Below are 27,269 nucleotides of genomic sequence, written 5' to 3' on the forward strand. Positions count from 1 at the left end.
TTTACGGATGTTGTAAAGAAAGAAACGACAGGTCTTGGCGGTCTGCTGGATATGAGCAGAGAAGGAGAGAGAAGAGTCAAAGATGACCCCAAGGTTTCGAGCTGAGGAGACAGGGAGAATGTGAGAGCCATCAACAGAAATAGAAAACGGGGGGAACGGGGAGGTGGGTTGGGGGGGAAAATGAGAAGCTCGGTTTTGGTCATATTTAATTTCAGGTGGCGTTGAGACATCCAGGCAGCAATGTCAGACAAGCACGCTGAAACTTTGGTTTGGATGCAAGGTGAGATATCAGGGGTAGAAAGGTAGATTTGGGAATCATCAGCATAGAGATGGTAGGAAAAGCCATGGGATGAGATTAATGAACCAAGGGAAGAAGTGTAGATAGAAAAGAGGAGGGGACCAAGAACAGAACCCTGAGGTACGCCGACAGGCAGAGGGATAGAAGTAGAAGAGGATCCACCAGAGTGAACACTAAAGGTGCGGAGGGAGAGGTAGGAAGAGAACCAGGAAAGGACAGAGCCCTGGAATCCAAGTGAGGACAGGGTATCGAGAAGTATGCTGTGATCGACAGTGTCAAAGCAGCGGAAAGATCAAGAAGAATGAGGATGGAATATTGACCTCTGGATTTAGCCAGTAATAGGTCATTGGAGACTTTAGTAAGCGCAGTTTCGGTTGAGTGGAGAGGGCGAAAACCAGATTGTAATGGGTCAAGAATAGCATGTGAGGAGAGAAATCAAGGCAGCGGCGGTGAACAGCACGCTCTTGATCTTCGCTCAGAAGGTCATCAAAGTACAGGCCTGATGCTGATTATGGTTGCACTAATTGGAATGGGGCAAAAGGGGAGAGGTAGGGGAGAGTGGGGACAAGGGGAGGGGTAGGGGTGAGTGGGTGGTAATGGGGGGATGAGGTTTTATTCTCTGTATTAGGGACTGTGTTATTACTGGTAAGTTAACGCAAAAATGAAAATTACCATGTTGGTATGTTTTATCTGTTTTCAATAAAAATTTTTGCTTTTAAACATAAATCAAGCCTCATCCAGGCTGCTCTAAGTGGAACTTATACTTTATTTCTTACTATACCACCCTTCAACTAATCAGCAGAGTGGTTTACAGACTAGACAATAAAATGAAAATAACTACAATTTTTATAGGTAAGAGAGCAGAGATGTTAGGAGAAGATAACAGTTATTTAGATAGGGGAGAGAGAAGAAAGGGGATTTTGAAGGGTGCTAGCGAGCCCCACTAGTGCTGCCATTTCAAGGATATACTCCAGGAAATGCAAGATTGGAAAGGTGCGTTTACTGTTTTCAATGCTGCTTTACATGTGGGAAATGCCATTTCAGAATGGATGTCAGGTGGCAGCACGTTCCATAAACAAGGGGACAAAAAAAAAAGGCAATTTTCCTAGTGGAAGCAAATTGCACACAATAAACTCAAGGAGATAGAAAGACAGTTTGCTGAGGCCGATCGCAGGGTTTCTGACGGGGGTATGGTGAGATGACAGATGCTAAATAATGTGGTGAATCTATATGAAGAGCCAGTCAAAGTTAATATTTTACGTTGAACTCTGACGTTTACTGTGGAAGCCAGTGGTTATAAATAAGGAGTGGAATGACCTTATCAAAACGTGTTGTGCAAGATAGAAGATGAGTGCTGTATTCTGGATCATTTGCAATCTCCTTAATTGGGTGGAAGTAACACCAATGTAGCTGATGTTACAGTAGTCTAGATGGGGTGCTATTAAAGCATAAAGTAATGAGGCACAGACAGTATCTGTTGTCTTGAATAGAACAAATGATCTTTAAAGCCTGAAAACAAGATTTGGAAAAATGGAAAATTTGAATGTGGAAAGAGTTGGTAATCAATATGAACTCCCAGGTAACAGAAGGAATCAGTGAGTTCTGTAGCTAAACCCTGAATTGTAGGTGTAAGATCAAGGCGTAACAGATGACGAGTTATCCAGGATTCAAATGTCTTGACTGGGTTTAAACAAGTGTGTGTGGGGGTGGGAGGGAAACCATTCAGAGATGGCATAGGGCAAGGTTGTAGGGAAGTAGTTGTGGTGGTCTGGATCTTGTGATGAGAAGTAAAATATCTGCATAAAAATAAGGAATAAGAATGTTCTTGAATGAGTAATGCCAGAGGGCTGAGGAAAATATTACAGAGTGAATGGGGGGACTCTGAAGAAAAGTGCATATGATAGTGAAACAGAAGTGGATAATCTTACATTCTCCGAGGACAGGCAGGCTGCTTGTTCTCATGACTGGGTGACGTCCACAGCAGGCGCGATGATCGCAAATCTTCCTAGCAACAAAAGTTTACTAGAGCCTTCGAGCACGCGCGGCCATCAGCTTCCCGCCTGTCACGCGAGAGTCCGTAGATTTTCTCTTTCCGTGGTAGGGAGCGGTTGTTTTCCGTCTATCTCTGTGCCCCTGAGAGAAAGCCTTCGTGTTCGCGAGTTTTTTCTCTCTATTTCTTTTTGTGCTCTGTTGAGTTTTGTTTCGCGCGTCCGCGTTTCTCCCTTTTGTGCCCTTTTTGCTTGGCACCATCGAGAACTTTGACTTCGCCGCCACTATTTTTCTGTCGGTGCAGCCAGGCAATCTCAGATACCGATCCCCATCCTTGGTGGATCCAGTGCCTTGGGCCAGACCATCGCCCAGACACGTGTAAGTTGTGTTTTAGCCTAAAAAAGTGGACACAGGCGTCGAGAACAGCTCAGCGGGAACGTCTGTTTGGAGCTTTGCCCAGCACTTTGGCGTCGACAGCGGTACCGAGGTCAGCGGCGTCGACATCAGCACCGGAGATGGCATCGACATCGGGAGAGCAGGTAATAGCTGTCTGGAGACCACCACACGCTGGGAGCAGTGAGCCATCGAGTGGGTCTCCGCCTGTCTCGAAGGCTCCTGCTGTGCAGGCCCATCGGAACCGACCACTTTCGGACCCGACCCTGAGGAATCGTGTGGATTCCACGTCCTCCTCGTCGGTACTGAGGAGGATCGATGCCGTACATCGAGCGAAGGCTAAAAAGCATCGGTCTCCTTCCACACAGTACCAGGAGCTCTGGGGCGTCAATGGACTCAGCACCCGAGAAGCGTGAACGCTGGGAGGACCGCTCACCCTCCATCCAAGAGGTGTCTGTCTTCGGACAGTCCGGTACCGCCTTCCTGCTCTGCACAGGTTCTGCCTCCGGCTCCTGCACCGGCCCCACAGCCTTTACCGGCAGACACTCTGGACGAGCGCCTCCGAGCCATTCTTCCAGGTCTCCTGGAGGGGCTGCTGCGTCAATCTGTTACGGTACCGGGGGGTGCTTGCGCCCTCGGTACTGTCGATGGAAGCGGCAACTGGCTCTTTGCCTGTGGTGAGGTCCCCGGTGCCGCTTGCGGCATCGGCCTCGGCTGACACCCAGGTCAACTCCCTGTCGACATCACTGGAGGGAGCTTCATCCCCGCCGGCACGGGAGTCAACTTCTTGATGTCGTCATCGAGGACGTGGTTCCTCAGAGTCGAGACTGGCCTAGTTTCGGACTGCAGTTCGCGAACTCTTGTCCAACACTGAGGAGGATGCCTCGTGGGGAGAAGAGGAGGATCCCAGATATTTCTCTTCTGAGGAGTCTTGTGGTCTTCCTTCTGATCCCACTCCTTCACCTGAAAGAAAGCTTTCTCCCCCGGAGAGTCTTTCTTTCTCCTCCTTTCTGCGGGAAATGTCTGTGGCTATTCCCTTCCCAGTATTGTCTGAGGATGAGCCCAGGGCCGAGATGTTCGAGGTCCTTGACTATCCTTCACCACCTGAGTCGTCCACTGTTCCTCTGCATAGTGTCCTTAAGCAGACATTGCTGAAGTGCTGGACGAAACCACTCTGTAATCCCACCATCCCCAAGAAGGTTGAGTCCCAGTATCGAATCCACGGGGAGCCTGAGTTGATGACGTCGCAGTTACCTCACAACTCTATGGTTGTGGATTCTGCTCTCAGAGAGCCAAAAGTTCTAGAGATTTTGCCTCAGCGCCCCTGGGACGAGAACCTAGAACTCTGGACTCTTTTGGGAGGAAGGCCTACCAGTTCTCTATGCTTGTGTCCAAAATTCAGTCTTACCAGCTCTACACGAGCATCCACTAATGGAACAATGTGAAGCAACAGGTGGATTTGGTCGATAAGCTCCCTTCGGAGCAGGCCAGGCCTTTTCAGGAGGTGGTCAGGCAGCTGAAGGCGTGTCGTAAATTCCTTTCCAGGGGTGCTTACGACTCTTTTGATGCTGCATCTAGATCCGCTGCTGAAGGTATAGTGATGCGCAGACTCTCAGGGTTTGCGTACGTCTGACCTGGATAATCGTGTTCAGCAGCAGCTTGCGGATGTCCCTTGCCGGGGGGGATAGTATTTTTGGCGAGAGAGTCGAGCAGGTGGTAAAGCAGCTCCACCAGCGTGAGAACGCGATCGACAAACTCCCACCAGGCGCCTTCAGCATCTACCTCATCAGGTAGACGTTTTTTCCGTGGAAGGAGGACTGCTCCCTATGCTTACTATAAGCGTAGGTACAATACGCTTTCCTGACAGCCTTCTCAGGCTCAGCCCCAGCGCGCTCGTTCACATGAACAACATGCACCTAGGCAGGCCCCTGTAGCTCCCCAGCAAAAGCAAGGGGCGGGGTTTTGACTGGCTCCAGTTGAGCGTAGCCGCTATAAAAGTGTCCGTGCCGGACGATCTACCGGTCGGAAGGAGGTTAAAATTTTTTCACCAAAGGTGGCCTCTCTTAACCTCCGATCGATGGGTTCTCCAAATAGTCCGGCTCGGATACTCCCGCAATTTGATCTCCAACCCTCCAAATTGCCCACCGGGAGCTCAGTCATTTCAGCTTCCAGCACAGGCAGGTAGTTGCAGAGGAACTCTCAGCCCTTCTCAGCGCCAATGCGGTCGAGCCCGTTCCACCGGGGCAAGAAGGGCTGGGATTCTATTCCAGGTACTTCCTTGTGCAAAAGAAAACATTTGGAATGCGTCCCATCCTAGACCTAAGGGGCCTGAACAAGTACCTGGTCCGAGAGACGTTCAGGAAGGTTTCCCTGGGCACCCTTCTTCCAGTGATTCAGAAAAACAACTGGCTATGCTCTCTGAAAGGTTGCTTATACACACATCCCGATACTGCCAGCTCACAGGCAGTATCTTCAATTCCGTCTGGGAATGCAGCACTTTCAGTATTGTGTGCTGCCCTTTGGTCTCGCATCTGCGCCCAGGGTGTTTACCAAATGCCTGGCGGTAGTTGCAGCATCGCTATTCAGACTGGGAGTGCATGTGTTCCTTTATCTTGACGATTGCCTGGTGAAGAACACTTCAGAGGCAGGAGCTCTACAGTCCATGCAGATGACTATTCAACTCCTGGAGCTACTGGGGTTTGCCATAAATTACCCAAAGTCCCATCTTCTTCCAGTTCAGAAACTAGAATTCATCGGAGCTCTGCTGGATTCACAGATGGCTCATACCTATCTTCCAGAGGCGAGGGTGGACAACCTTCTGTCTCTTGTTTCCTTGGCCAGAGCATCTCAGCAGATCACAGCTCGGCAGATGTTGAGACTGCTAGGCCATATGGCCTCCACAGTCCATGTGACTCCCATGGCCCGTCTTCACATGCGATCAGCTCAATGGACCCTAGCTTCCCAGTGGCTTCAGGCTGCAGGGGATCTAGAGGATGCAATCCAGCTCTCCACCGATTTTCACAATTCCCTTCACTGGTGGACAGTTCTCTTCAATTTGACCTTGGGACGTCCCTTCCAAATTCCTCAACCATAAAAAGTGCTGACAAACGGATGCATCTCTCCTGGGGTGGGGAGCCCATGTAGAATGGCTTCACACTCAAGGAGCTTGGTCCCTCCAGGAATCAGGTCTTGAGATCAATCTCCTGGAGTTGCGAGCAATCTGGAACGCTCTAAAGGCTTTCAGAGATCGGCTGTCCAATCAAATTATTCAAATTCATACGGACAATCAGGTTGCCATGTACTACATCAACAAGCAGGGGGGCACTGGATCTCGCCCCCTGTGTCGTGAAGCCGTCCAGATGTGGCTATGGGCTCGCACTCATGGCATGCTTCTCCAAGCCACGTATCTGGCAGGCGTAAACAGTGTGGCCGACAGGTTAAGCAGGATAATGCAACCTCACGAGTGGTCGCTGAACTCGGGCGTGGTTCGCAAGATCTTCCGAGCGTGGGGCACCCCCTCGCTGGATCTTTTGCCACTCAGACCAATCAGAAGGTCCCTCAGTTCTGTTCCAGACTTCAGGCCCACGACAGACTAGCGTCAGATGCTTTTCTCCTTCATTGGGGGAAGGGTCTCCTGTATGCATATCCTCCCATACCTTTGGTGGGGAAGACTTTGTTGAAACTCAAGCAAGACTGCTTGATAGCTCCTTTTTGGCCGCGTCAGATGTGGTTCTCTCTTCTTCTGGAGTTGTCCTCCGAAGAACCGTGGAGATTGGAGTGTTTTCCAACCCTCATTACTCAGAACGAGGGGGCGCTTCTGCATACCAACCGCCAGTCTCTGGCTCACACGACCTGGATGTTGAAAGCTTAGAAGTTGCCTCTTTGGGTTTTTCTGAGGGTGTCTCCCGAATCTTGCTTGCTTCCAGGAACGATTCCACTAAAAGAGTTACTCTTTCAAATGGAGGAGGTTTGCCGTCTGGTGTGACAGCAAGGCCCTAGATCCTCGCTGTTGTCCTACACAGACCCTGCTTGAATACCTTCTACACTTATGAGAGTCTGGTTTCAAGACCAACTCCGTAAGAGTTCACCTTAGTGCAATTAGTGCTTATCATCAACGTGTAGAGGGTAAGCCTATCTCTGGACAGCCTTTAGTTATTCGCTTCATGAGAGGTTTGCTTTTGTCAAAGCCCCCTGTCAAACCTCCGCCAGTATCATGGGATCTCAAAGTTGTTCTCTCCCAGCTGATGAAGCCTCCTTTTAAGCCACTGAATTCCTGCCATCTGAAGTATTTGACCTGGAAGGTCATTTTCTTGGTGGCTGTTACTTCACCTCATAGAGTCAGTGAGCTTCAAGCCTTGGTAGCCCATGCTCCCTATACTAAATTTCATCATAACAGAGTAGTCCTCCGCACTCACCCTAAGTTCCTGCCGAAGGTAATGTCGGAGTTCCATCTGAACCAGTCAATTGTCTTGCCAAAATTTTTTCCCCGTCCTCATACCCGCCTTGCTGAACGTCAGTTGCATACATTGGACTGCAAGAGAGCATTGGCCTTCTATGTGGAGCGGACAAGCCCCTTTAGACAGTCCGCCCAAATGTTTGTTTCTTTCGACCCCAACAGAAGGGGAGTTGCTGTCGGAAAATGCACCATTTCCAATTGGCTAGTAGATTGCATTTTCTTCACTTATGCCCAAGCTGGTCTGACTCTTGAGGATCATGTCACGGCTCATAGTTTTAGAGCCATGGCGGCGTCAGTGGCCCACTTGAAGTCAGACACTATAGAAGAGATTTGCAAGGCTGCGACATGGTCTTCAGTCCACACGTTCACATCTCACTACTGCCTTCAGCAGGATTCCCAATGCAACAGTCGGTTTGGTCAGTCGGTGCTGCAGAATCTGTTTGGGGTTTAGAATCCAACTCCACCCTCCTAGGCCCATTTTTGTTCTGTTCCAGGCTGCACTCTCAGTTAGATGTTTTCTTCGTAGGTCAATCCTTATGTCCTCGCCGTTGCAAGGCCCAATTGATCTTTCTTTGTTGTTTTGAGTGAGCCTGGGGGCTAGGGATACCCCAGTCATGAGAACAAGCAGCCTGCTTTACCTCGGAGAAAATGAAGATACATACATGTAGCAGGTATTCTCCGAGTACAGCAGGCTGATTGTTCTCACATACCCGCCCGCCTCCCCTTTGGAGTTGTTTTTCCTTCTTTGCTTGTTATCGAACTACGGGACTCTCGCGTGACGGGCGGGAAGCTGATGGCTGTGCATGCATGGTGTGTGCGCCTGTGCGCGCTCGATGGCTCTAGCAAACTTTTGTTGCTAGGAAGAATTCCGATCATCGGGGCGGCCGTGGACGTCACCCAGTCGTGAGAACAATCAGCCTGCTGTCCTCAGAGAATACCTGCTACAGGTATGTATCTTCATTGTGCTTCACTGGTTTAAATCCTACTAAGCAATTGTACTTTTACTGTATCAGAGATGCCAATATCAATGAGTTCTTGCAATAAAAGTGAATGGTAATGGGATCAAAAGGTGTGCTTTAAGTCATTAATAAAGGAAATGATGATTTTCTATGCCCATGCTTGTAACCTGACTGACAAGGGTGTAGAACATGGGAAGATTCAATATGCTGGATTAATTCGTTAGAAGCCACCTTCTCTGTGAGTTTAGATACAAAACTAAGATTAGACATAGGGCGGTAGTAGTTAGTAGGGTCTAGGCTGGAACCTTTCAGTATAGGGCAAATCGCCACACATCTGGTGTAAGACCAGCATGTAGATTATTATTGATGATTGAAAGCAAAAGGGGTAACAGGCCATCAGATGCAAGCTTCACCCAGTTTGAAGAGGTTGGGTTCATGAAACAGGTAGTGAGCTTATGTAAAGATAAACTCTTTGAGAGGGTGATCAGAGAGATGGAATTAAATTTAGTCCACTTGCTTTGACCAATTTGAGAAGTGGACGACGTCATAGGGGAGGAATATTTGCTGAAAGGGTAGGTAATGTGAGGAAGTTGTAGGTACTTAGGTTGGTGACAGTGGAGGGGAGAGGGAGGCAAGGAAGATGATATGGCTGGTATATAAAGTAGCACATAAAGACAAGATTTTGGAGGAGAAATTGCTGTCATTTGCCAAAGGACAGAAAGCCAGCACAACCTCACGGTGAACAGTTAACAAAGCTAAAGTAGAAAGATCTTTTGGACGATTTATAGCAGTGCTAATGAGCCCTTTGTAATAAGCATGATGAACTTGTCGGTTACAGTCAATAACGTATGCTTTGCTTATAAATTTTGAGTTTTACACACGATTCTCTTGACTTACCTAATCTGTTTCTTAAGTGAAAATTCCCTTAATACCAAGGTTGTTCTAGTCTTGAATGGTGTTTTTGTTGCTCAAAGGATTGGTTTTGTATACTGGAGTCATTTTGTTCCCCCCCCCCCCCCCTCTCTTTCAGGTACACAACAGGTCATATCTGGGCCTGCCCACCCAGTGAAGGGGATGATTATATCTTCCACTGTCACCCAGTTGACCAGAAGATACCTAAGCCTAAGAGACTGCAGGAGTGGTACAAGAAGATGCTGGATAAATCTGTGTCAGAGAGGATTGTACATGACTACAAGGTTAGTGTTCAGAACTATACTAGTGACGCCAAAGAAAATAACGTGACTATTTATTAGAAAGGGACTAGCAGATAGGATCCTCTCTTGAGGCGTTAGAAGGCATGCTTCCATAGGACTAGGGTGTACAGTTTGGTAGGGACTGAATGTTTTAACTAAGCTGTTTTCTCTTGTGTTGTCTTGAGGTTGAATGTCTACTTCTACTTCAGAGGTTCTTTGTCAGTTCAACAGTTTTAATTGGAAAGGCAAAGGGAGTGTGAGAGCATTTGGTTTCAGAGTAATTGTTCTAGTTGCATGTGTTCTGGATTGTATGGTTCACTTTACTATAAATTTTGTAGTTCTTTTCTCACACTTTTATTATTTGTTAACCACTTTGCCTTGTCTGTCAGTTAAAGCGGTATATCAAGTTTTGAATGAATAAATAAATGTTAGTAGTATTTCGGTGGATGTTTCATGATATTAAACTGCATGCGATAAATACCACCCAGTTTGTATCAGTGGTGATTCTTAGCATTCTATCATGTGCTTTGGAACACTCTTTACCTGCATTATGAAAATACAGGCAGGATTGTTTTTAAGATGAGGTGAGTCAGTGTATGAAAAGCTCCTTTGCTCTGTAAAACATGTAAGATTTGAGGAGTTTGTAGACTCTCATCCTCACAATAGTTACATAGTTTTTTTCATTAGTGGACAAGGAGGAGTGTGGAAAAAATACTCAGAGCAACCTATGATTACAGAATGGCACCAAGAACTTGCCATTGCCCTAATGGCTGCGGGCTTCTAAGATATGATGTGCAAGAGAAACCCACCTAATGTGCCTAGCCACAGAGAAAATCTCTTTGGTAATATTATTATTCCATATCATCAAGCTGATCAATCCATAGACTGGTGGGTTGTGTCCATCTACCAGCAGGTGGAGATAGAGAGCAAACTTTTGCCTCCCTATATGTGGTCATGTGCTGCCGGAAACTCCCCAGTATGTTCTCTATCTCAGCAGGTGGTGGTCACACACAGCAGCAGCTCTGGCTAGGCCTCCAAGCCTAATCCTTAGGTTTTGTTGAGGCCTGGGGTTGAGGGCTCTTTTGAGCAAGTGCAAACCTGGTGGTGCCAGGTCCCTCCTTTTCTCCCCCCTCCCGCTGGCTCCGTTTAAAAAAAAAAAAAAAATTTTAAACGTCCTTAAAGGCGTTTATTTCGACGTTTATTTAAACGTTCATTGCAGCTACTCACTGGGACACCAGTTCGTTACAGCTCGGAGCGGCAAGCAGGTAATTTTTACCTTTTTATAGCGGGCAGGGGGTTCCCCGATTCTTCTCCTCGTGGCATATGGTGTCGGAGGGCGAGGGCGCAAAGGGTCGCTCCCCGGATCGCTTGAGCGCTTCTAGAGGGGATGCGGGGGTCTTACAGCCTGATTCGCCCTTGTTGGGTGACAGTTTCGTGACCGATGAATGTCCCGGTCCTTCCTCCGGCGTGGCGGTTTTTCCCGCCATAAACGCCCATCCCCCGCTCCTCGCCTCCGCCATCTTGGCCGGCCACACGGCTCGGACGGCTTCTTCGGGGCCGCCCTTGAGGTTGGAGACATTAATGACATGAACGCCCTTAATTTGGGCGAGGGCACAAAGCGGCTAAAGTAAGCGCCGCTCTTCCCGCGCGGCTCCTTCGCGGAGTGTCGCGCCGGACGCCATTTTGGATGCGCAGCATGTTTCTCCCCCGCTCTTGCGAGCGCCGGTTGAGGGTGCGTCTAGGGCTGTTGCCCAGGCTGCGGAAGTGCACAGTCTGGGGGGTTTCTCCCCCGAGTTTGTTTTGCTGCTGCATCAGGCTTTCCTCATGCACAACGCTGCCCCTGCTCCCTCTTCTGATAAAGAGGTTGAGGTTCCCAGAGGTAAACGCCCTCGGGTTGATTTCCAGGCCTTGGAGGACTGTGTCTCCTCCGATGTAGATGAGGGCAGCGTGTCTGAGGTCTCCCAACGGTCCTTTGCGGATTCCTTGGAGGAGACGGATTCCCGCTCGGATGGAGCGGATGACCCCTCTGCAGCGCGTTTAGCCCAGAGGATTTGCCCAACCTGTTAGTGCAGGCCATGGGCATTTTGAAGATTTCCTCTCCGGAGGACGTCTCTCCCTCAGCCCCTGTTGGCTCTGCCATTATGCTGGGGACGAAGCGCCCGCCTAGAACCTTCCACGTGCATGATGCCATGCACACCTTAATTTCGGCTCAATGGGATGTCCCGAAAGCGAGCCTCAAGGTGGCTAGGGCTATGTCCCGCCTCTATCCTTTACCTGAAAGTGAACGTGAGGCCTATCTGTGGCCTACTGTGGATTCTTTAATCACTGCGGTGACTAAGAAAACGGCTTTGCCGGTGGAAGGTGGCACGGCCCTAAAGGACGCCCAAGACAGAAGATTGGAGGCGGCCTTAAGGTCGTCCTTTGAGGCAACTGCTTTAAGTTTGCAGGCCTCGGTTTGCGGTTCCTATGTGGCCAGGGCGTGCCTGACTATGGTGCAGCGGGCTTCCCCCTCGGATCATTCCTTGAGGGTTGATTGGCCGGCCCTGGAATCGGGCCTAGCCTATTTGGCAGACTTGCTGTATGATCTCTTGAGAGCCTCAGCTAAAGGCATGGCTCAGACAGTCTCTGCGCGGCGGTGGCTTTGGCTGAAACATTGGTCTGCTGACCACGCCTCTAAATCCCGCCTGGCTAGATTGCCTTTTAAAGGCAAGCTGCTGTTTGGGGTCGAGCTGGACAAAATCGTGACCGATCTCGGCACGTCTAAGGGCAGAAGTTACCAGAGGTCAGGGCTCGGGCTAGTACTCGTCCCGGTACCTCCAGAGGACGGTTTCAGGAAGCCCGTCGGTACCGCCCGGGCAGGTCGGGCTCCTCTGCCCCCTCTTCCTTCAAGAGGTTTTTCTCCCCCAAGCAGCATTCATTTCGCAGAGACCGCCGTCCCGGAGGTGCTCCCTCCAGTCCTCCCCCAGGGTCTCGTACCCAGTGACGGGGCCTTGGTCCACGCCCCAGTGCAGATTGGAGGACGGCTGTCCTCGTTTCTGGGTGAGCGGACCACAGTAACTTCACAAGCTTGGGTGCTGGAAGTCATCAGAGACGGCTACAAGCTAGAGTTCTGCCGACCCTTAAGAGACGGGTTTGTACTCTCTCCCTGCAAGTCTCCGGTCAAAGCTGTGGCAGTGCAGCAGACCTTGGACAACCTGATCCGCCTGGGTGCGGTCGTTCCGGTGCCAAAAAATCAGATTGGCAAGGGACGTTACTCCATTTACTTTGTGGTACCAAAGAAAGGAGATTCTGTCCGGCCTATCCTCGACCTCAAAGGGGTCAATCGGGCCTTGAAAGTGGAGACTCTCCGCTCTGTTATAGCGGCAGTGAAGGCAGGAGAGTTCTTGGCTTCCTTGGGCATCTAGGAAGCGTACCTGCATATTCCCATCTGGCCTCCTCTCCAACGCTTTCTGCGTTTTACAGTCCTGAGACGACACTTCCAGTTCAGAGCCCTCCCTTTTGGGTTGGCTACTGCTCCGCGGACCTTTTCCAAAGTAATGGGGGTCATAGCGGCCTTCCTGCTAAAGGAAGAAGTACAAGTCCATCCTTATCTGGACGACTGGTTGATCCGAGCCCCCTCTTATGCAGAGTGCGGCAAGCTATGGACCGGGTAGTTGCTCTTTTGAGCTCCCTAGGATGGATCATCAACTGGAAGAAGAGCCAGCTGCGCCCGACTCAGTCCCTGGAGTATCTGGGAGTTCGATTCGACACCCAAGTGGGCAGAGTGTTCCTGCCAGACAATCGGATTGTCAAGCTTCAGGCTCAGGTGGACTAGTTCCTAGTAGCCTCTCCTATTCGGGCTTCGGACTACGTGCAGCTGTTGGGCTCTATGACGGCCACGATGGAAGTAGTGCCCTGAGCCAGGGCTCATATGAGACCACTACAGCTATCTCTGCTGTTGCGCTGGACTCCGATGTCGGAGGATTATGCTGTGCGCCTTCCCTTGGACCCAGCAATGCGCAAGGCGCTGAGCTGGTGGACGCAGACAGTCAAGTTGTCTGCAGGAATGCCTCTGGTGACCCCGGAGTGGATTGTCGTCACGACAGACGCCTCTTTGATGGGCTGGGGAGCCCAATGCTTGGGAAGGACAGCGCAGGGGCTCTGGTCTCCTGCAGAGGCAAGTGGTCTATCAACCTCCTGGAACTCAGAGCCATTCGGTTGGTGTTTTTGGAGTTCATCCCGGTACTGGTGTTGAAGCCTGTACGGGTCCTGTCGGACAATGCCACGGCTGTGGCTTATATCAACCGCCAGGGAGGTACCAAGAGCGCCCCTCTAGCCAAGGAGGCTATGAGTCTATGCCAGTGGGCGGAAGCGAACCTGGAGCAGCTTTCAGCGGCCCACATTGCCGGAGTCATGAATGTCAAGGCGGACTTTCTCAGTCGCCATACCTTGGAGCCCGGAGAGTGGCAACTATCTGCTCAGGCGTTCTTGGACATCACGAAGCGCTGGGGCCAGCCGAGCCTAGATCTGTTGGCGTCATCGGCCAATTGCCAAGTGCCGCGCTTTTTCAGCAGAGGACGGGACCCTCGATCCCTGGGAGTAGATGCTCTTCTCCAACAGTGGCCGACACAAGAGCTTCTCTATGTGTTCCCGCCCTGGCCCATGTTGGGCAGGGTACTAGACCGGGTGGCAAAGCATCCCGGCAGGGTAATCCTGGTGGGTCCGGATTGGCCCACACGTCCCTGGTATGCGGACTTGATCAGGCTCTCAGTCGACGATCCTCTGCGGCTCTCAGTGGAGCAGGGCCTGTTACATCAGGGTCCCGTGGTGATGGAGGATCCCTCCCCCTTTGGTCTTACGGCCTGGCTATTGAGCGGCAGCGTCTGAGGAAGAAGGGCTTCTCAGACAAGGTCATTGCCACTATGCTAAGAGCGAGGAAGCGCTCTACTTCTACTGCTTACGCCAGGGTTTGGCGTATCTTTGCAGCGTGGTGTGAAGCAGGCTCACTTTCTCCCTTCACTGCTCCAATTTCTTCAGTGTTGGCGTTCCTGCAAGAAGGTCTGGAGAAAGGCCTGTCGCTCAGTTCCCTTAAAGTCCAGGTAGCGGCTCTGGCTTGCTTCAGGGGCCGCCTGAAGGGTGCTTCCCTGGCTTCGCAGCCAGATGTGGTGCGCTTTCTCAAGGGAGTTAATCACCTGCGCCCTCCTCTGCACTCAGTGGTGCCTGCGTGGAATCTCAACCTGGTGTTAAGAGCCTTGCAGAAGCCGCCTTTTGAACCCTTGTCGAGGGCATCTCTGAAAGACCTGACGTTGAAAGCAGTCTTTTTGGTGGCTATCACTTCAGCCAGAAGAGTTTCCGAGCTCCAGGCGCTCTCTTGTCGAGAGCCTTTTCTGCAGTTCACTGAGCAGGAGTGACTATTCGCACAGTGCCTTCCTTCCTGCCCAAGATTGTTTCTCGCTTCCATGTGAATCAGCAGCTCTGTCTCCCTTCCTTTCGGAGGGAGGACTACCCAGAGGAGTACTCTGCTCTTAAATATCTGGATGTGAGACGAGTCATCATCAGATACTTGGAAGTGACCAATGATTTCCGGAAATCGGATCATCTGTTTGTCCTGTTTACAGGTCCTCGTAAGGGTCTGCAGGCTGCTAAGCCTACAGTGGCAAGATGGGTCAAGGAAGCCATTGCAGCGGCTTATGTGGCCGCAGGGAAGGTGCCGCCTATCCAGCTGAAGGCTCACTCCACGAGAGCTCAGGCGACCTCGATGGCAGAGGCCGGGTCCGTCTCCTTGGAAGAGATATGCAAGGCGGCAACTTGGGCTTCGGTTCATACATTCTCCAAGCATTACCGTTTGACTGTGGCTGCACGGGCGGAGGCCCGGTTTGGAGCTTCAGTGTTGAGGTCAGGGATTTCAATGTCCCGCCCTGGGTGAGTACTGCTTCGGTACATCCCACCAGTCTATGGATTGATCAGCTTGATGATATGGAAGGTAAAATTATGTATAATCATACCTGATAATTTTCTTTCCATTAATCATAGCTGATCAATCCATAGCCCCTCCCAGATATCTGTACTGTTTTTATTCTGGTTGCATTTCAGGTTCAAGTTTAGTCTTCAGTTTCTTCAGAAAGACTTCGTGTTCAAGTTTTTTCACTTGGATTCTTCAAGAGTTGAGACGAGTTTGTGTTACAGTGAGCTGCTGCATTCCTCTCCCCTCCGTTTTACGGGGCTGGATTGAGACATAAATTCTGCCGGCACTCCCTCCCGCTTCGTGCGGCTGTAGGGCAGCTTTGTACCCTTCCCGCTTCGGCGGTGTTAGGGTCAGTCAGCTCCTCCCGCGGTTGCGGTTGCAGGATAAGCCAGATCCCCCCGCATCGGCGGGTGTGGTGTCCCTCCCCCGCTCCGCGGGGATGAGCTGGACGGATTCCCCTCCCCCACTTGTGTGGGGATGAGCTGGGTTAATTCCCCTCCCCCGTTTCGGCGGTGGTGAGCTGGGCAGAGTGTCCCTTCGTGGGTGTAATTCTCTAAGTGCTGAGTCCTGCGGATGGAGCTTTGATATCGACATACTGAGGAGTTTCCGGCAGCACATGACCACATATAGGGAGGCAAAAGTTTGCTCTCTATCTCCACCTGCTGGTAGATGGACACAACCCACCAGTCTATGGATTGATCAGCTATGATTAATGGAAAGAAAATTATCAGGTATGATTATACATAATTTTACCTTATTAGTATTTGTATAGCGCTACCAGATGCACACAGCGCTGAACACCTGATACAAAGAGACAGTCCCTTCTCAAAAGAGCTTACAATCTAAATAATACAGACAGACAAGATAGTTACAGGTGAGGGAAGTAATGGGAGCTAAAAAGCAGCAGTGAAAAGGTGGGTTTTCAGCACAGATTTGAAAAAAGGTAGAGTTGGAGCTAGACGTATAGGTCCGGGAATTCTATTCCAGGCATAAGGTGCCGCGAGAGAAAAGGAGCGAAGCCTGGAGTTAGCAGTGGAGGAGAAGGGGGACGACAAGAGATTTGTCCAGTGAGCGGAGTTCACGGGGACGAATGTAGGGAGAGATGATAGTGGAGAGGTAATGGGGGGCTGCAGAGTGGATGCATTTAAAGGTCAGTACGAGAAGTTTAAACTGAATGTGGAAGCGGACGGGGAGCCAGTAAAGTGACTTGTGGAGTGGGCTACTGTGGGTATAACAATTCTGGCAGAAAAGTGGTGACAAGGGTGTAATAGAGAGGCAACTTCCCTCATTAAGGAACACTACAAGAATCTTGTCTCTTTCATGGCCCAGTTTCCTCTTCCTCCAGGAAGTTTGAGTGGGGTGCAATGTCACAAGCATAGGTACCATCCTCCTCACCAGAAACAGATCTCACTCTTAACCAGACAGCTGAGAGCTCAAAAAACACAATATGCTTCTCAACCAAAATCCAGGACAGGGTTTTGACTGGCTGCAGGAGAACATAACTAGTGTTCTTGCCGGACAACCTTCCAATGAGAAGGAGACTAAGTTGTTTTTTGGGATTTTTTTTGTTTTGTTTTGTTTTTGCAAACTGTTGATCCCTTGTAACCTTCAGACCATTGTGTTCTAAAATTCATCGGTTTAGGATAGACCATCCATTCAAACGTCCTTCAAATTGTCAACCAAGAGTGTCTGTCAAACACTTTACATCTGGAAATAATTACCAAGGGAGGTAGAAGCTAGCACAGTCAAACCTGTTCCAGAAGGAGAGCAGGTGTTGTACGCCAGTATTTCCTGGTGGCAAAAACAAAAGGATTCCATCCAATTCTAGACCTAAGGGATTTGAACAAGTTTCTGTCCTGGGAAAATTTCACAGTGGTTTCCCTAGGTACTGACATCCTTTACCTTCAAAAAGGAGACAGTTGGAGGAAGTGACGTCACCAGACCGCATGGACGCTTGAGAGTGAAGCTCCCGCGATCCCACGGAGAAAACGAGCGATAAACCGGAGTTCACCGGGGCTGGAGAGTCAAAAAACGGCTAGGGGAGTGCCCAAAAAGCAGAGCAATAGCACCATATGAGCGCAGCTCGAAAATCGGCGGACCTCTCGCGATTTGCTTTCTCCGGTGGTGCGGTAGCGGCTAAAAACAAAATGGCGGAGGTTCGGAAACCGAGAGACTCAGTAAACGGAGAAAAATCCAAACTTTCAGAGCAACAGGTGGAACAGCCGAACGATAAGATATCAGATGGGGGAGAGTCTCCAAATATACAAACCTGGCTGCAAGATATTAGCGCGGACTTGAAAGCCCTACGGGCCGAAGTGGCGACGCTGGGAACTGACTTACGAGGAGAGATACAGGAGTTGGGCTTGCGTCTTGAGGATACAGAGTCCCAGGTAGAAGTCCATAGCGAAACGCTGGGAGCACTGGATCACCAAATTTCGGAGATGCAGGGTGAGCAACAACAACTACTGGACAAACTTGAGGACTTAGAAAATAGGGGCCGCCGCAGCAATCTAAGATTTCGTGGCATCCCGGAAACCCCTACTTATCAAAATTGTGAACAAGTAATCCAAAAAGTAGTTTGTGAATTGCTTTCGGCAAGCGGAGAAGTCATGGAGCCGGAATCGGTGCATTTAGACCGAGTGCACAGGGCGCTGGGTACTGGGCGCAATAATACACCTAAGGACATTATTGCTTGTTTCTCCAACTACAAGTTAAAGGAAAAGGTGTTAAATATGGCGCGCCAGACTCAGGAATTTAAGTGGGACTCATATGCCGTTGAAATATATCAAGACTTGGCAGCAGCTACTCTCAGACGCAGAGGAGAACTGAAGCCCTTCACCAGACACCTGAGAGACCTTAAAATACAATACAGATGGAAACATCCGTTTGCACTAGTCTTTTACAAAGATGGGAAACAACACCAAGTAAGATCAATTTCTGAGGCCCGAGTGATTTGCCCGGAGGCTGTGGAGCCAGAAGCCCGGACAGAGGCCGGCCCGAACAGAAAGATCAACCAACGCTCTCTCCCACCAAAATGGCAGAGAGTAGGAAAAGGCCAGAAAAGGCTACAACGTCAACGATCTACTACACAGATTACATGAACTAACTAAAACTCAGGTGGTGAGACTGTTACTTTTATCACAAATATTGTTAATGTTGGTTTCAGATACTGCACATGTTAAGCAACTCTCCAGCCTTGAACGCAAGGCAGTTTGAGATATGTGTTACTTAAGGGATACGTGGGAAGCAGAAAAGCGGTTCCTTCCTCACACTTAAACACTTACTGGTATATACAGGGGTGTTCTGTAAGAAATTGGGGTTGATGTGGGAGGGGGGAGGGTTATATATGGGGGAGAAGGGGATGGGAGGGAAGGGAATTGGTATGAAGCAAGATGACCATAAGCAGAGGGATGATGTCCAGTGTGTAAACAGGGGCTTAAAATGGCACCTAAAACATTAAGTACTAATGGGAGACATTAAGTGTATGCTACTCAATGCACGAGGGCTAAATGTGCCTAGGAAGCGGCAATTGCTGTTTAGAGAGATGCAGAGGCTCAAAATAGATATAGGTCTGGTACAGGAGACTCACCTTAAAGCCCGATATGAATATCTGTGCAAACATAAGCAATATCCTTCTATATACTTTGCTTCTAGTATTGACAACACGAAAAGTAAAGGAGTGCTGATAGCATTCCACGGGTCTAAACCCTGGGAGGTCAAGAAGGTGGTTAAAGATAAGGGGGGGAGGTATTTGTTAATTGTTTTTGCACTGGCAGGCAGAGTATATACTTTGATAAATGTATATGGTCCCAACACAAACCAAGGAGATTTCTTTGCAGAGCTAGACAAGGTACTCACGAGAAATATCGAAGGGTCCCTACTGATAGGAGGGGATTTTAATCTTACCCTCAATCCAACATTAGACAATACTTCTACTGACACAAACTATGCCAGACAAGATAGGCGGAAATTCCATGACTTTATAACACGCTGGCAATTAATAGACTACTGGAGACGCGAGAACCCTACACAGCGTGCTTACACTCACTTTTCTGCAGTACACCACTCCTCATCCAGAATTGATATGTGGCTAGGTGATACCTCAATGTTGAATATAGTGGGGGACCATCTTATCAATCCATGCACTTGGTCGGATCATTCCACAGTGCTTTTACAGCTTAAGGGACAGGGACATGTCAGACGGCAACATAATTGGCGCTTAGATGACGCCTTGCTCACTGACCCCAATATTGTTAACCAGTTGGAGCAACACATTAAAGATTATATTTTTTTCAACGACAACGGGGAGGTCTCCCCTACTACTGTTTGGGAGGGTTTTAAGGCAGTGGTGCGAGGTCACCTGATAGCCCTGCGGTCTCAGGCGTGGAAGACACGCTGTGCCAAGGAGACCGAGTTACGCCAGCAGTTAGCACAGACAGAGGCGCTTATGCAACAGGAGACTGTTCAGAACACCTCGAGCACTAGGCTGCGGGTGACTGACCTCCGCAACCAATTACACGAATTAGAATTAGCAGATGTGGCAGAAAAACTACTAAGAGCGCGCCAATCGCACTTTGAATTTGGCAATAAGCCTAGCAGGCTCTTGGCCCACAAACTAAAACAACAGGTTAGCAGGAATATGATAGGGGGTATACGAGACGCAGAGGGAACTGTGCACTCTGACCATGAATTTCTTGAATTGGCGTTCAGGGAATATTACATGGAGCTATATAGATCAGAATCTGAAGGTGGGATGGAAGAGGTTACAAATTTTCTGGCAGGCATTGAGCTACCTAGGCTCCCTGAGGTCCTAGTCAACACCCTAGGGGCCCCTATTCTGTTAGAAGAGGTGGAGCAGACGATTAAAGGTTTATCCCCTAATAAGGCCCCGGGTCCTGACGGATATACGAACAAATTCTATAAAATGTTTGGGAAATTAATAGCTCCCCTTTTAGTCAAGGTCTTCAATTCGATAGATGAGACTACGGGCCTGCCACCGACATGGAACTTGGCGACGATCACGGTCCTGCCTAAACCGGGCAAGGATCCTCAACTATGCAGCTCATACAGGCCTATTTCACTATTAGGAGTAGACTATAAGATATTTTCAAAAATTATGGCCACTAGACTGCAGAAATATCTCCCAATGCTCATACATGAAGATCAGGCAGGGTTTGTGCAAAATCGCCAGACCTTTGATAATATAAGGCGTACTTTACAAGTGATACAAGGGGCACAAATAACTAAAACCCCGCTATGTATATTATCCCTAGACGCAGAAAAAGCTTTTGATCGGGTCAGCTGGCCATTTCTTTTTGCGATTCTGGAGAAGGCTGGTATAGGAGGGCGATTCGCAGAGTGGCTGCAAATAATATATAAGACCCCAACAGCAGCGGTACGGATAAACGGGACTTTAACTCGCCCCTTTTCCCTTTATAGAGGTACTAGACAAGGATGTGCGCTATCCCCCTTGCTGTTTGCTCTGGTGATGGAGCCGCTGGCAGCCAGGATCAGAGCAAACTTGAACATACAGGGCCTAAAGGGAGGTGGGATTGAAACCAAAATACTCCTGTTTGCAGATGACATCCTGTTAATCCTCAAGGATCCCCTGACAGCTTTTCCAATTATTGGGGAAGAAATCTTAGCCTATGGGGCAGTCTCAGGATTTAAAATTAATTTCAATAAATCAGAGGCACTTGATATACAATTACCCAGTGCGCAGTTAGAGTTGCTGAAGGCACAGTTCCCATATAAATGGGCTCGTAAATACATTAGATACCTAGGGGTTAATATACCTCGTCAATTAGAAGATATTTTTGACACCAATTTTCCTCATAAAATGCGAGAGATCTTTCAGGAACTGGAGAGGTGGGAGGGCTTGACCCTGTCATGGGCGGGTAGGGTTAATGCCATTAAAATGATAGTTCTCCCAAAGCTGTTATACCTGTTTATGGCCCTACCTATTGCCATACCAGATACCTTTTTCAGGGGCTTACAGGGTAGAGTGTTCTCGTTTATCTGGAGGAGGAGGCCACCACGGGTTAGACGAGAGGTGATGTACCAATTTAGAGACAGAGGAGGGATGGGGGTTCCTTCCTTTTATACATACTATATAGCTGCACACCTGCGAATTTTGGCTATCTGGCTGAGGGACGCAGGAAAAATTTGGACATGTATAGAACAGAGCTGGCTGGAGCCCTATCCGCTCAGGGCAGTACCATGGTTGCCAAAGCACACACTCAGAGAGCTTACCAAAAGGAGTCCCCCAGTTCTCCAGTGGCCATTACATACTTGGTGTAAGACACGGGAGCAATTCTTCCCAGAGCGGAAATACTTTAAACACTCATTTCTTAGATTTGCCCCTCAGTTTGGACCCGGAGTAGTGGATTTGGCATATAGAGACTGGGAGGACATGGGTCTTTGTGAATTGGGGCAGATGTGTGAGGAAGGTCAGGTCCCTTCCTTCCAAGACCTATGTCAGGAGCATGAGCTTTCCCCTCTGCAAGCTTTTCAGTATTACCAGGCACGAGACTTTATCCGTCGCAGAGCCATGGAGGAGCTTAGTCTAACAGAAACACAACTGGAGAAGGGATTGATGGGTGGTGGAGGAAGGGGGGGTATCTCCAGAATATACAAAGCGTTGTTGGCCCGCACCCACCCGGTAGAATTCTACACACAAAGATGGGAGCGAGCAATGGAGAACACATACGAGCCATTACAATGGGCTAGAGCGTTTAGGTCCCTGCTTAGAGTGTCAATATCCAGTGCAATGGTAGAAAATGGGCACAAGATATTATATAGTTGGTATTATACGCCCAGCCGCTTGTTCAAGATATACCACTCGGGATCAGCTCTATGTTGGCGGGACTGTGGTGAGGTAGGGGATATGCAGCACATATGGTGGTCTTGTGTACATGCCCGCCGATACTGGGAAAAAATTGTGGACTTTGTGCATTTGGTAACTGCTACAAAATACCAGCTGAAAATAGACTATTGTCTCCTCCATTTTCGCCCGCCAGAGGCCAAAAAACATATTCACCAATTTGCTACGCAGGTATTTGTCGCTGGCAAGCTGGTGCTGGCGGCATCATGGAAGCGACCTCGGCTACCAGAATTATCGGCCGTGTTGGAAAGACTGAAACACATCCAACTGATGTCGAAGCTCACTGCACTACGCAATGGACATATAATACAACATCAGAGAATATGGGACTTGTACAATACCTGGTCATCTGCTAACGCAAGCCAATAAAGACACATAGTACTTAGCTCAAGAGGGGAAGGGGGAGGGGAGGGTGGGAGAGTCGGGGGACCTGGGACATGGTTAATACTTATTGTTAATAATTATAGCAGTTAAGCTTTCAGAAGAGTTATTCAGTTACAAATACCTGTTGATGACATTTGTTTGATGGTATTGACTCTGTATGGCAATGAAAAATGACTAAATAAAAATAAAGCTGAAAAAAAAAAAAAGGAGACAGTTATGTTTTTTGGACCACAAGCGAAAATACTTACCTGTAGAAGGCACACTCAGAGGACTGCAGGCCACATTTCAGCCTTGTGAATCCCTTCTACAGAAGCTGATCTCAATTTGGCTGCCAACGCTGCCATGGCTCTGACGTTATGAGCCTTGACATGACCTTCAAGAGGCGGCCCGGCTTGGGCATAAGTGAAAGAAATGCAGTCTTCCAGCAAATTGGAGGTTGTGCGCTTGCTGCTACTACTACTACTACTACTATTTAGCATTTCTATAGCACTACAAGGCGTACGCAGCACTGCACAAACATTGAAGAAAGGCAGTCCCTGCTCAAAGAGCTTACAATCTAATAGACAAAAAAAAAATGTGTACAGGAAGGAGGAGAGGCGGGTAGGTGGTGACCCACCCCCAATCCTATTGGGATCAAAAGAAACAAAAAGCTAGGTGGACTGTCTGTAGGTCCTAGTCCACTCTAGGTAAAAGGCCAATGCTTGCTTGCAGTCCAAGGTGTGCAGTGTTTTTTTTTTTTTTTTTGCCAGGATGGGTGTGAGGTTTGGGAAATAATTTTTGAAGAATGATTCAGCTGGAACTCCAACAGCACCATAGGTAGGAACTTAGTGTGTGCGGAGAACTACTCTGTTGTGATGAAACTTAGTATAAGGTGGATCCACTTCTAAGACCTGAAGCTCACTGACCCTGTGAGCTGAAGTAACAGCTACCAAAAACAAGACCTTCCAGGTCAAGTACTTCAATGAACAGGAATCTAGTGGCTCAAAAGGAGCATTCATCAGCTGGGTGAGGATGATGTTGAGTTCCCAAGACACAGGCAGAGGTTTGACAAAAGCAAACCTCTCATAAAGTGAGCAACTAGAGGTTTTCCAGATATGGGCTTACCCTCTACATGCTGATGGTACGCACTTATTGCACTGAGGTGAACTCTGTGTTGGTTTTAAGACCAGACTCGGAAACGTGTAGAAGGTATTCAAGCAGGGTCTGTGTAGGGCAAGAAAGAGGATCTAGGGTCTTGCCCTTTCACCAGACCGCAAATCTTCTCCATTTGAAAGAATAACACCTCTTAGTGGAATCTTTCTTGAAAGCCAGTAAGACCCTGGAGACACCCTCAGGAAGATGCAACGAAGCAAATTCTAAGCTCTCAACATCCAAGCTGTGAGGGCCAGACACTGGAGGTTGGGATGTAGAAGAGATCCCTTGTTCTGTGTAATGAGGCCTGGAACACACTCCAATCTCCAAGGTGCTGCAGAAGATAACTCCAGAAGAAGAGGGAACCAGACCTGCCCGGGCCAGTATGGGGTGATCAAGATCGTGGTTCCCTGGTAATGCTTGAGTTTCAGCAAAGTCTTCCCCTTTAGAGCATTCAGGCTGCCTGTAGGTTGATGTGAAGATTGTCTCTTGAGATGACCAAGCACCTTGTGTGTAGCCCATCCAAATGAGCTCCCCACCCCCATTTGTCATCAGCACCTTCTGGGGCTGAGGAATTTGGAATGGGAGTCCCGTGGTCAGATTGGATCGAGTTGTTCATCAGAGGAGGGACTGAACCAACTCCAGTGTTATCCAGATGACATCTGCTAGGTTCCCAGAGGTCTGACACCACTGGAAACTATCCACTGGGCAGTTCTCATGTGAAGATGTGCCAAGGGAGTGACATGCACGGTGGAGACCATGTGGCCTAGCAACCTTAACATTTGCCAAGCTGTGACCTGCTGGCTGGCTCAAACTCAAGTGACAAGTACAACTAGAGCGTCTACCCTTGGCACAAGGAGAAAGGCTTGCACCTGCTGCATGTCTAGCAGGGTTCCAATGAACTGTAATTGCCACTGGGAGCAGATGAGACTTGGGATAGTTTAAAACAAAACCTAGTAGCTCTAGCCCGCTTTGACGTGCTTTCACCAGCCAATTGTCCAGGTAGGGAAACACATGGACTCCCAGTCTGCATAGCGATGCTGCAACTACCACTATACATTTGTTGAAAACCCCAGGAGCTGAAGCAAGGCCAAAAGGCAATACGTGGTACTGAAAGTGATATGTTCCCAGCTGAAATCTGAGATACTTCCTGTGACCTGGAAGGTTTCAATATTGATAAGACTTCTATACCACAGAATCCCCTTTCAGGTTCAATGCTGTTTACAAACATATCTAAAAACTGGTAACAAGTAAAACAAATCAGAATAACAAATCATACTATCCTCCGTACAGATAAAATACATTAAATCATACTGTCTCACCATACTCAAGTCAATCACCCTTATCGAGGATACTAGTCGTTTTGGGATGTGTATGTAGGCATCCTTTAAGTCAAGAGAGCACAGTCAATCCTGATCCCGAATCCCAGGGAAAAGGCTGCCCGTCCTCAACGTTTTTTGACCAAGGTCCTTAGGTCTAGGATGGGACGCATTCCCCCCCCCCCAGGGATCTTCTTTGGCACAAGGAAGTACCTGGAATAGAATCCCTTCTCTTCCCTTCTTTCCCTGGTGGAACAGGTTGGACCGCATTGTCCGTTGGAAGGGCGAAGGGTTCCTCTGTAAGTACCTCCTTGGGCTGAGAGCTGACGATACACTCTCGGAGGTCAGTTTGGTGGTCTTTGATGCCAATGCAGAGCTTAACTGAACGGACTGTTTGAAGAACCCACTGGTCAGAGGTCATAAGGGACCACCCCTCCCTCCCCAATCGGTAGGTCGTTTGCAATGGTCACTGTCACGGCAGCTATGGTGTGCTGGAACTAGTCAAAAACTCATCCCCTGCTTTGACTAGGGAGCCAGATGGGGCCTAGGCACATGCTATTGACGAGAGAGAGTGTGCTGGGACTGAGCCTGCTGAGGAGGCAATGAGGAATGTAGCTGTGCCTCTTTGAGTAGGACAACCCTCTTAGACTTGCCCGAAAACTTCCTGGATGAGGAGGGTACAGAAGGTGTCTGGCAGGAGAGAGTATCAATGGTATTATTGTGTCTAATGAGGTCTGTGACCACCACCACCTTCTCTCCAAAAAGAAGATTCTCCCCATCACGTGGTATCCACCAACCTCTGCTGGACTGCAGGGTTCAAGTCAGAGACTCAACCATGAGAATCTGTGCATCACTATACTTGGAGCAGAAATCCTGGATGCCACATCAAAAGTATTGTAAGTGCCCCTGGCCAGGAATTTACAATACGCCTTCTGCTTGGCTGGGTGGTGAAGAGATTCAGCCTGCTGCAGTGGGAGAGAATCCGCCAATTCAGTCATACTGCACACCAGGTTCCGCAAGTAGAGGCTCATGTAGAGCTGGCATGACTGTAAGCAGGATGTGAGCATTGAGGCCTGATACTTCTGCCCAAAGGAGTTGAGTTCGAGCTTCTCTGCCTGTGAGTACAAAAGCAAAGTCTCTGGAACTTATGGCCCATTTGAGGGAATGAGGGGAATGAGGAGGCAGCTACGGCTTATCAAACCAAGGTAAACTCTGAATCTGATACATGGTGTTTAATCTTCCTGGGAAGGCCAGGAGCCAACAGAGGGGACTCACAGTTCTTTACCTGAACATCACACAAGGTCTTGTGAAGTGGCACAGTCACAGCCTCTTTTAGAAGGAGAGAGTCATAGTCCAGTTGTTTGAACATCTCAGTCCTGGGCTCGTCCTCCGTCTCCAAATTAATTGGGAAGGCAGCCACCATCTTCTTCACAAAAGCTGGAAAGGAGAGGTTCTCAGATGGAGACTTTAGCCCCTTCTCTGGAGAGGAGAAATCTGGTGGAATGCCATAGGACTCCTCTGAGGAGCAGTCCTTATCAGAGTCAGTGAAAAACTCCTCATGGGCGGACTTAGACTGAGCCTGTCTCAGGTAGGAGGAACAAAGTCCTTTCCTGGAATGGCATTGAGATGCTGGCTCCAACCTAGACTCCGGCAAAGCTTCCTCCATTGGTGTCGAAGGAGTACCCGCATGGATGACTGTGGACACTGATACCGCTTATGGTACCAACGTTAGTGATCTCACTGCAGGCTGAGGACCTTGCGAGACAACAGGTAGAGGCATGGCTGGCGCAAGTACCCCTGATGCCAATCCACTGTCGGGACTAATTACATTTTTACCAAACCTGAAAGTCATGGAATGCATTACCCACAGACCTGAAAACAATCGACGAAACAACTATCTTTCGCAAATCTCTGAAGACATATTTCTTCAACAAGGCCTACAATGAGAACTTACAGCCCCACTAATCCACTTCAACAACCCATTCAGTTATGAAAGCCCACCTTCTATAAATACCCTAATAAATCCCTTCTTTCTTCTTTCTTCCCTTAATTAATCTCTACATAATACTAACTGTACCTGATATACTGGAATAATTATGTTAACAATACTATATAAGCCACATTGAGCCTGCAAATAGGTGGGAAAATGTGGGCTACAAATGCAATAAATAAATAATAATAATAATAATTGGAAATGAGTGAGAAGAATAATCTATTATGTAGCACTCTGGAAAATAAAACCTTTGAAACATCTCTCACCCTAGATACAATCTGAATTCACAGTCCAAAATCATTATGCACACTTATACTTTATACTGGG

The 27,269-nt window shown here is 48.7% G+C and overlaps 1 protein-coding gene across 1 annotated transcript in view; it reads left to right on the forward strand.

The window, feature by feature from the left end:
- EP300 (E1A binding protein p300) overlaps positions 1–27,269 on the forward strand; it is a 507,140-nt gene that overhangs the window by 398,928 nt on the left and 80,943 nt on the right. Inside the window, 1 exon segment of the mRNA XM_030203013.1 lies at positions 9,126–9,291. Within this exon segment, the coding sequence (XP_030058873.1) occupies positions 9,126–9,291 (166 nt within the window).

The sequence above is a fragment of the Microcaecilia unicolor genome, chromosome 1, assembly GCF_901765095.1.
Source record: "Microcaecilia unicolor chromosome 1, aMicUni1.1, whole genome shotgun sequence".
NCBI classification, from domain to species: Eukaryota; Metazoa; Chordata; class Amphibia; order Gymnophiona; family Siphonopidae; genus Microcaecilia; species Microcaecilia unicolor.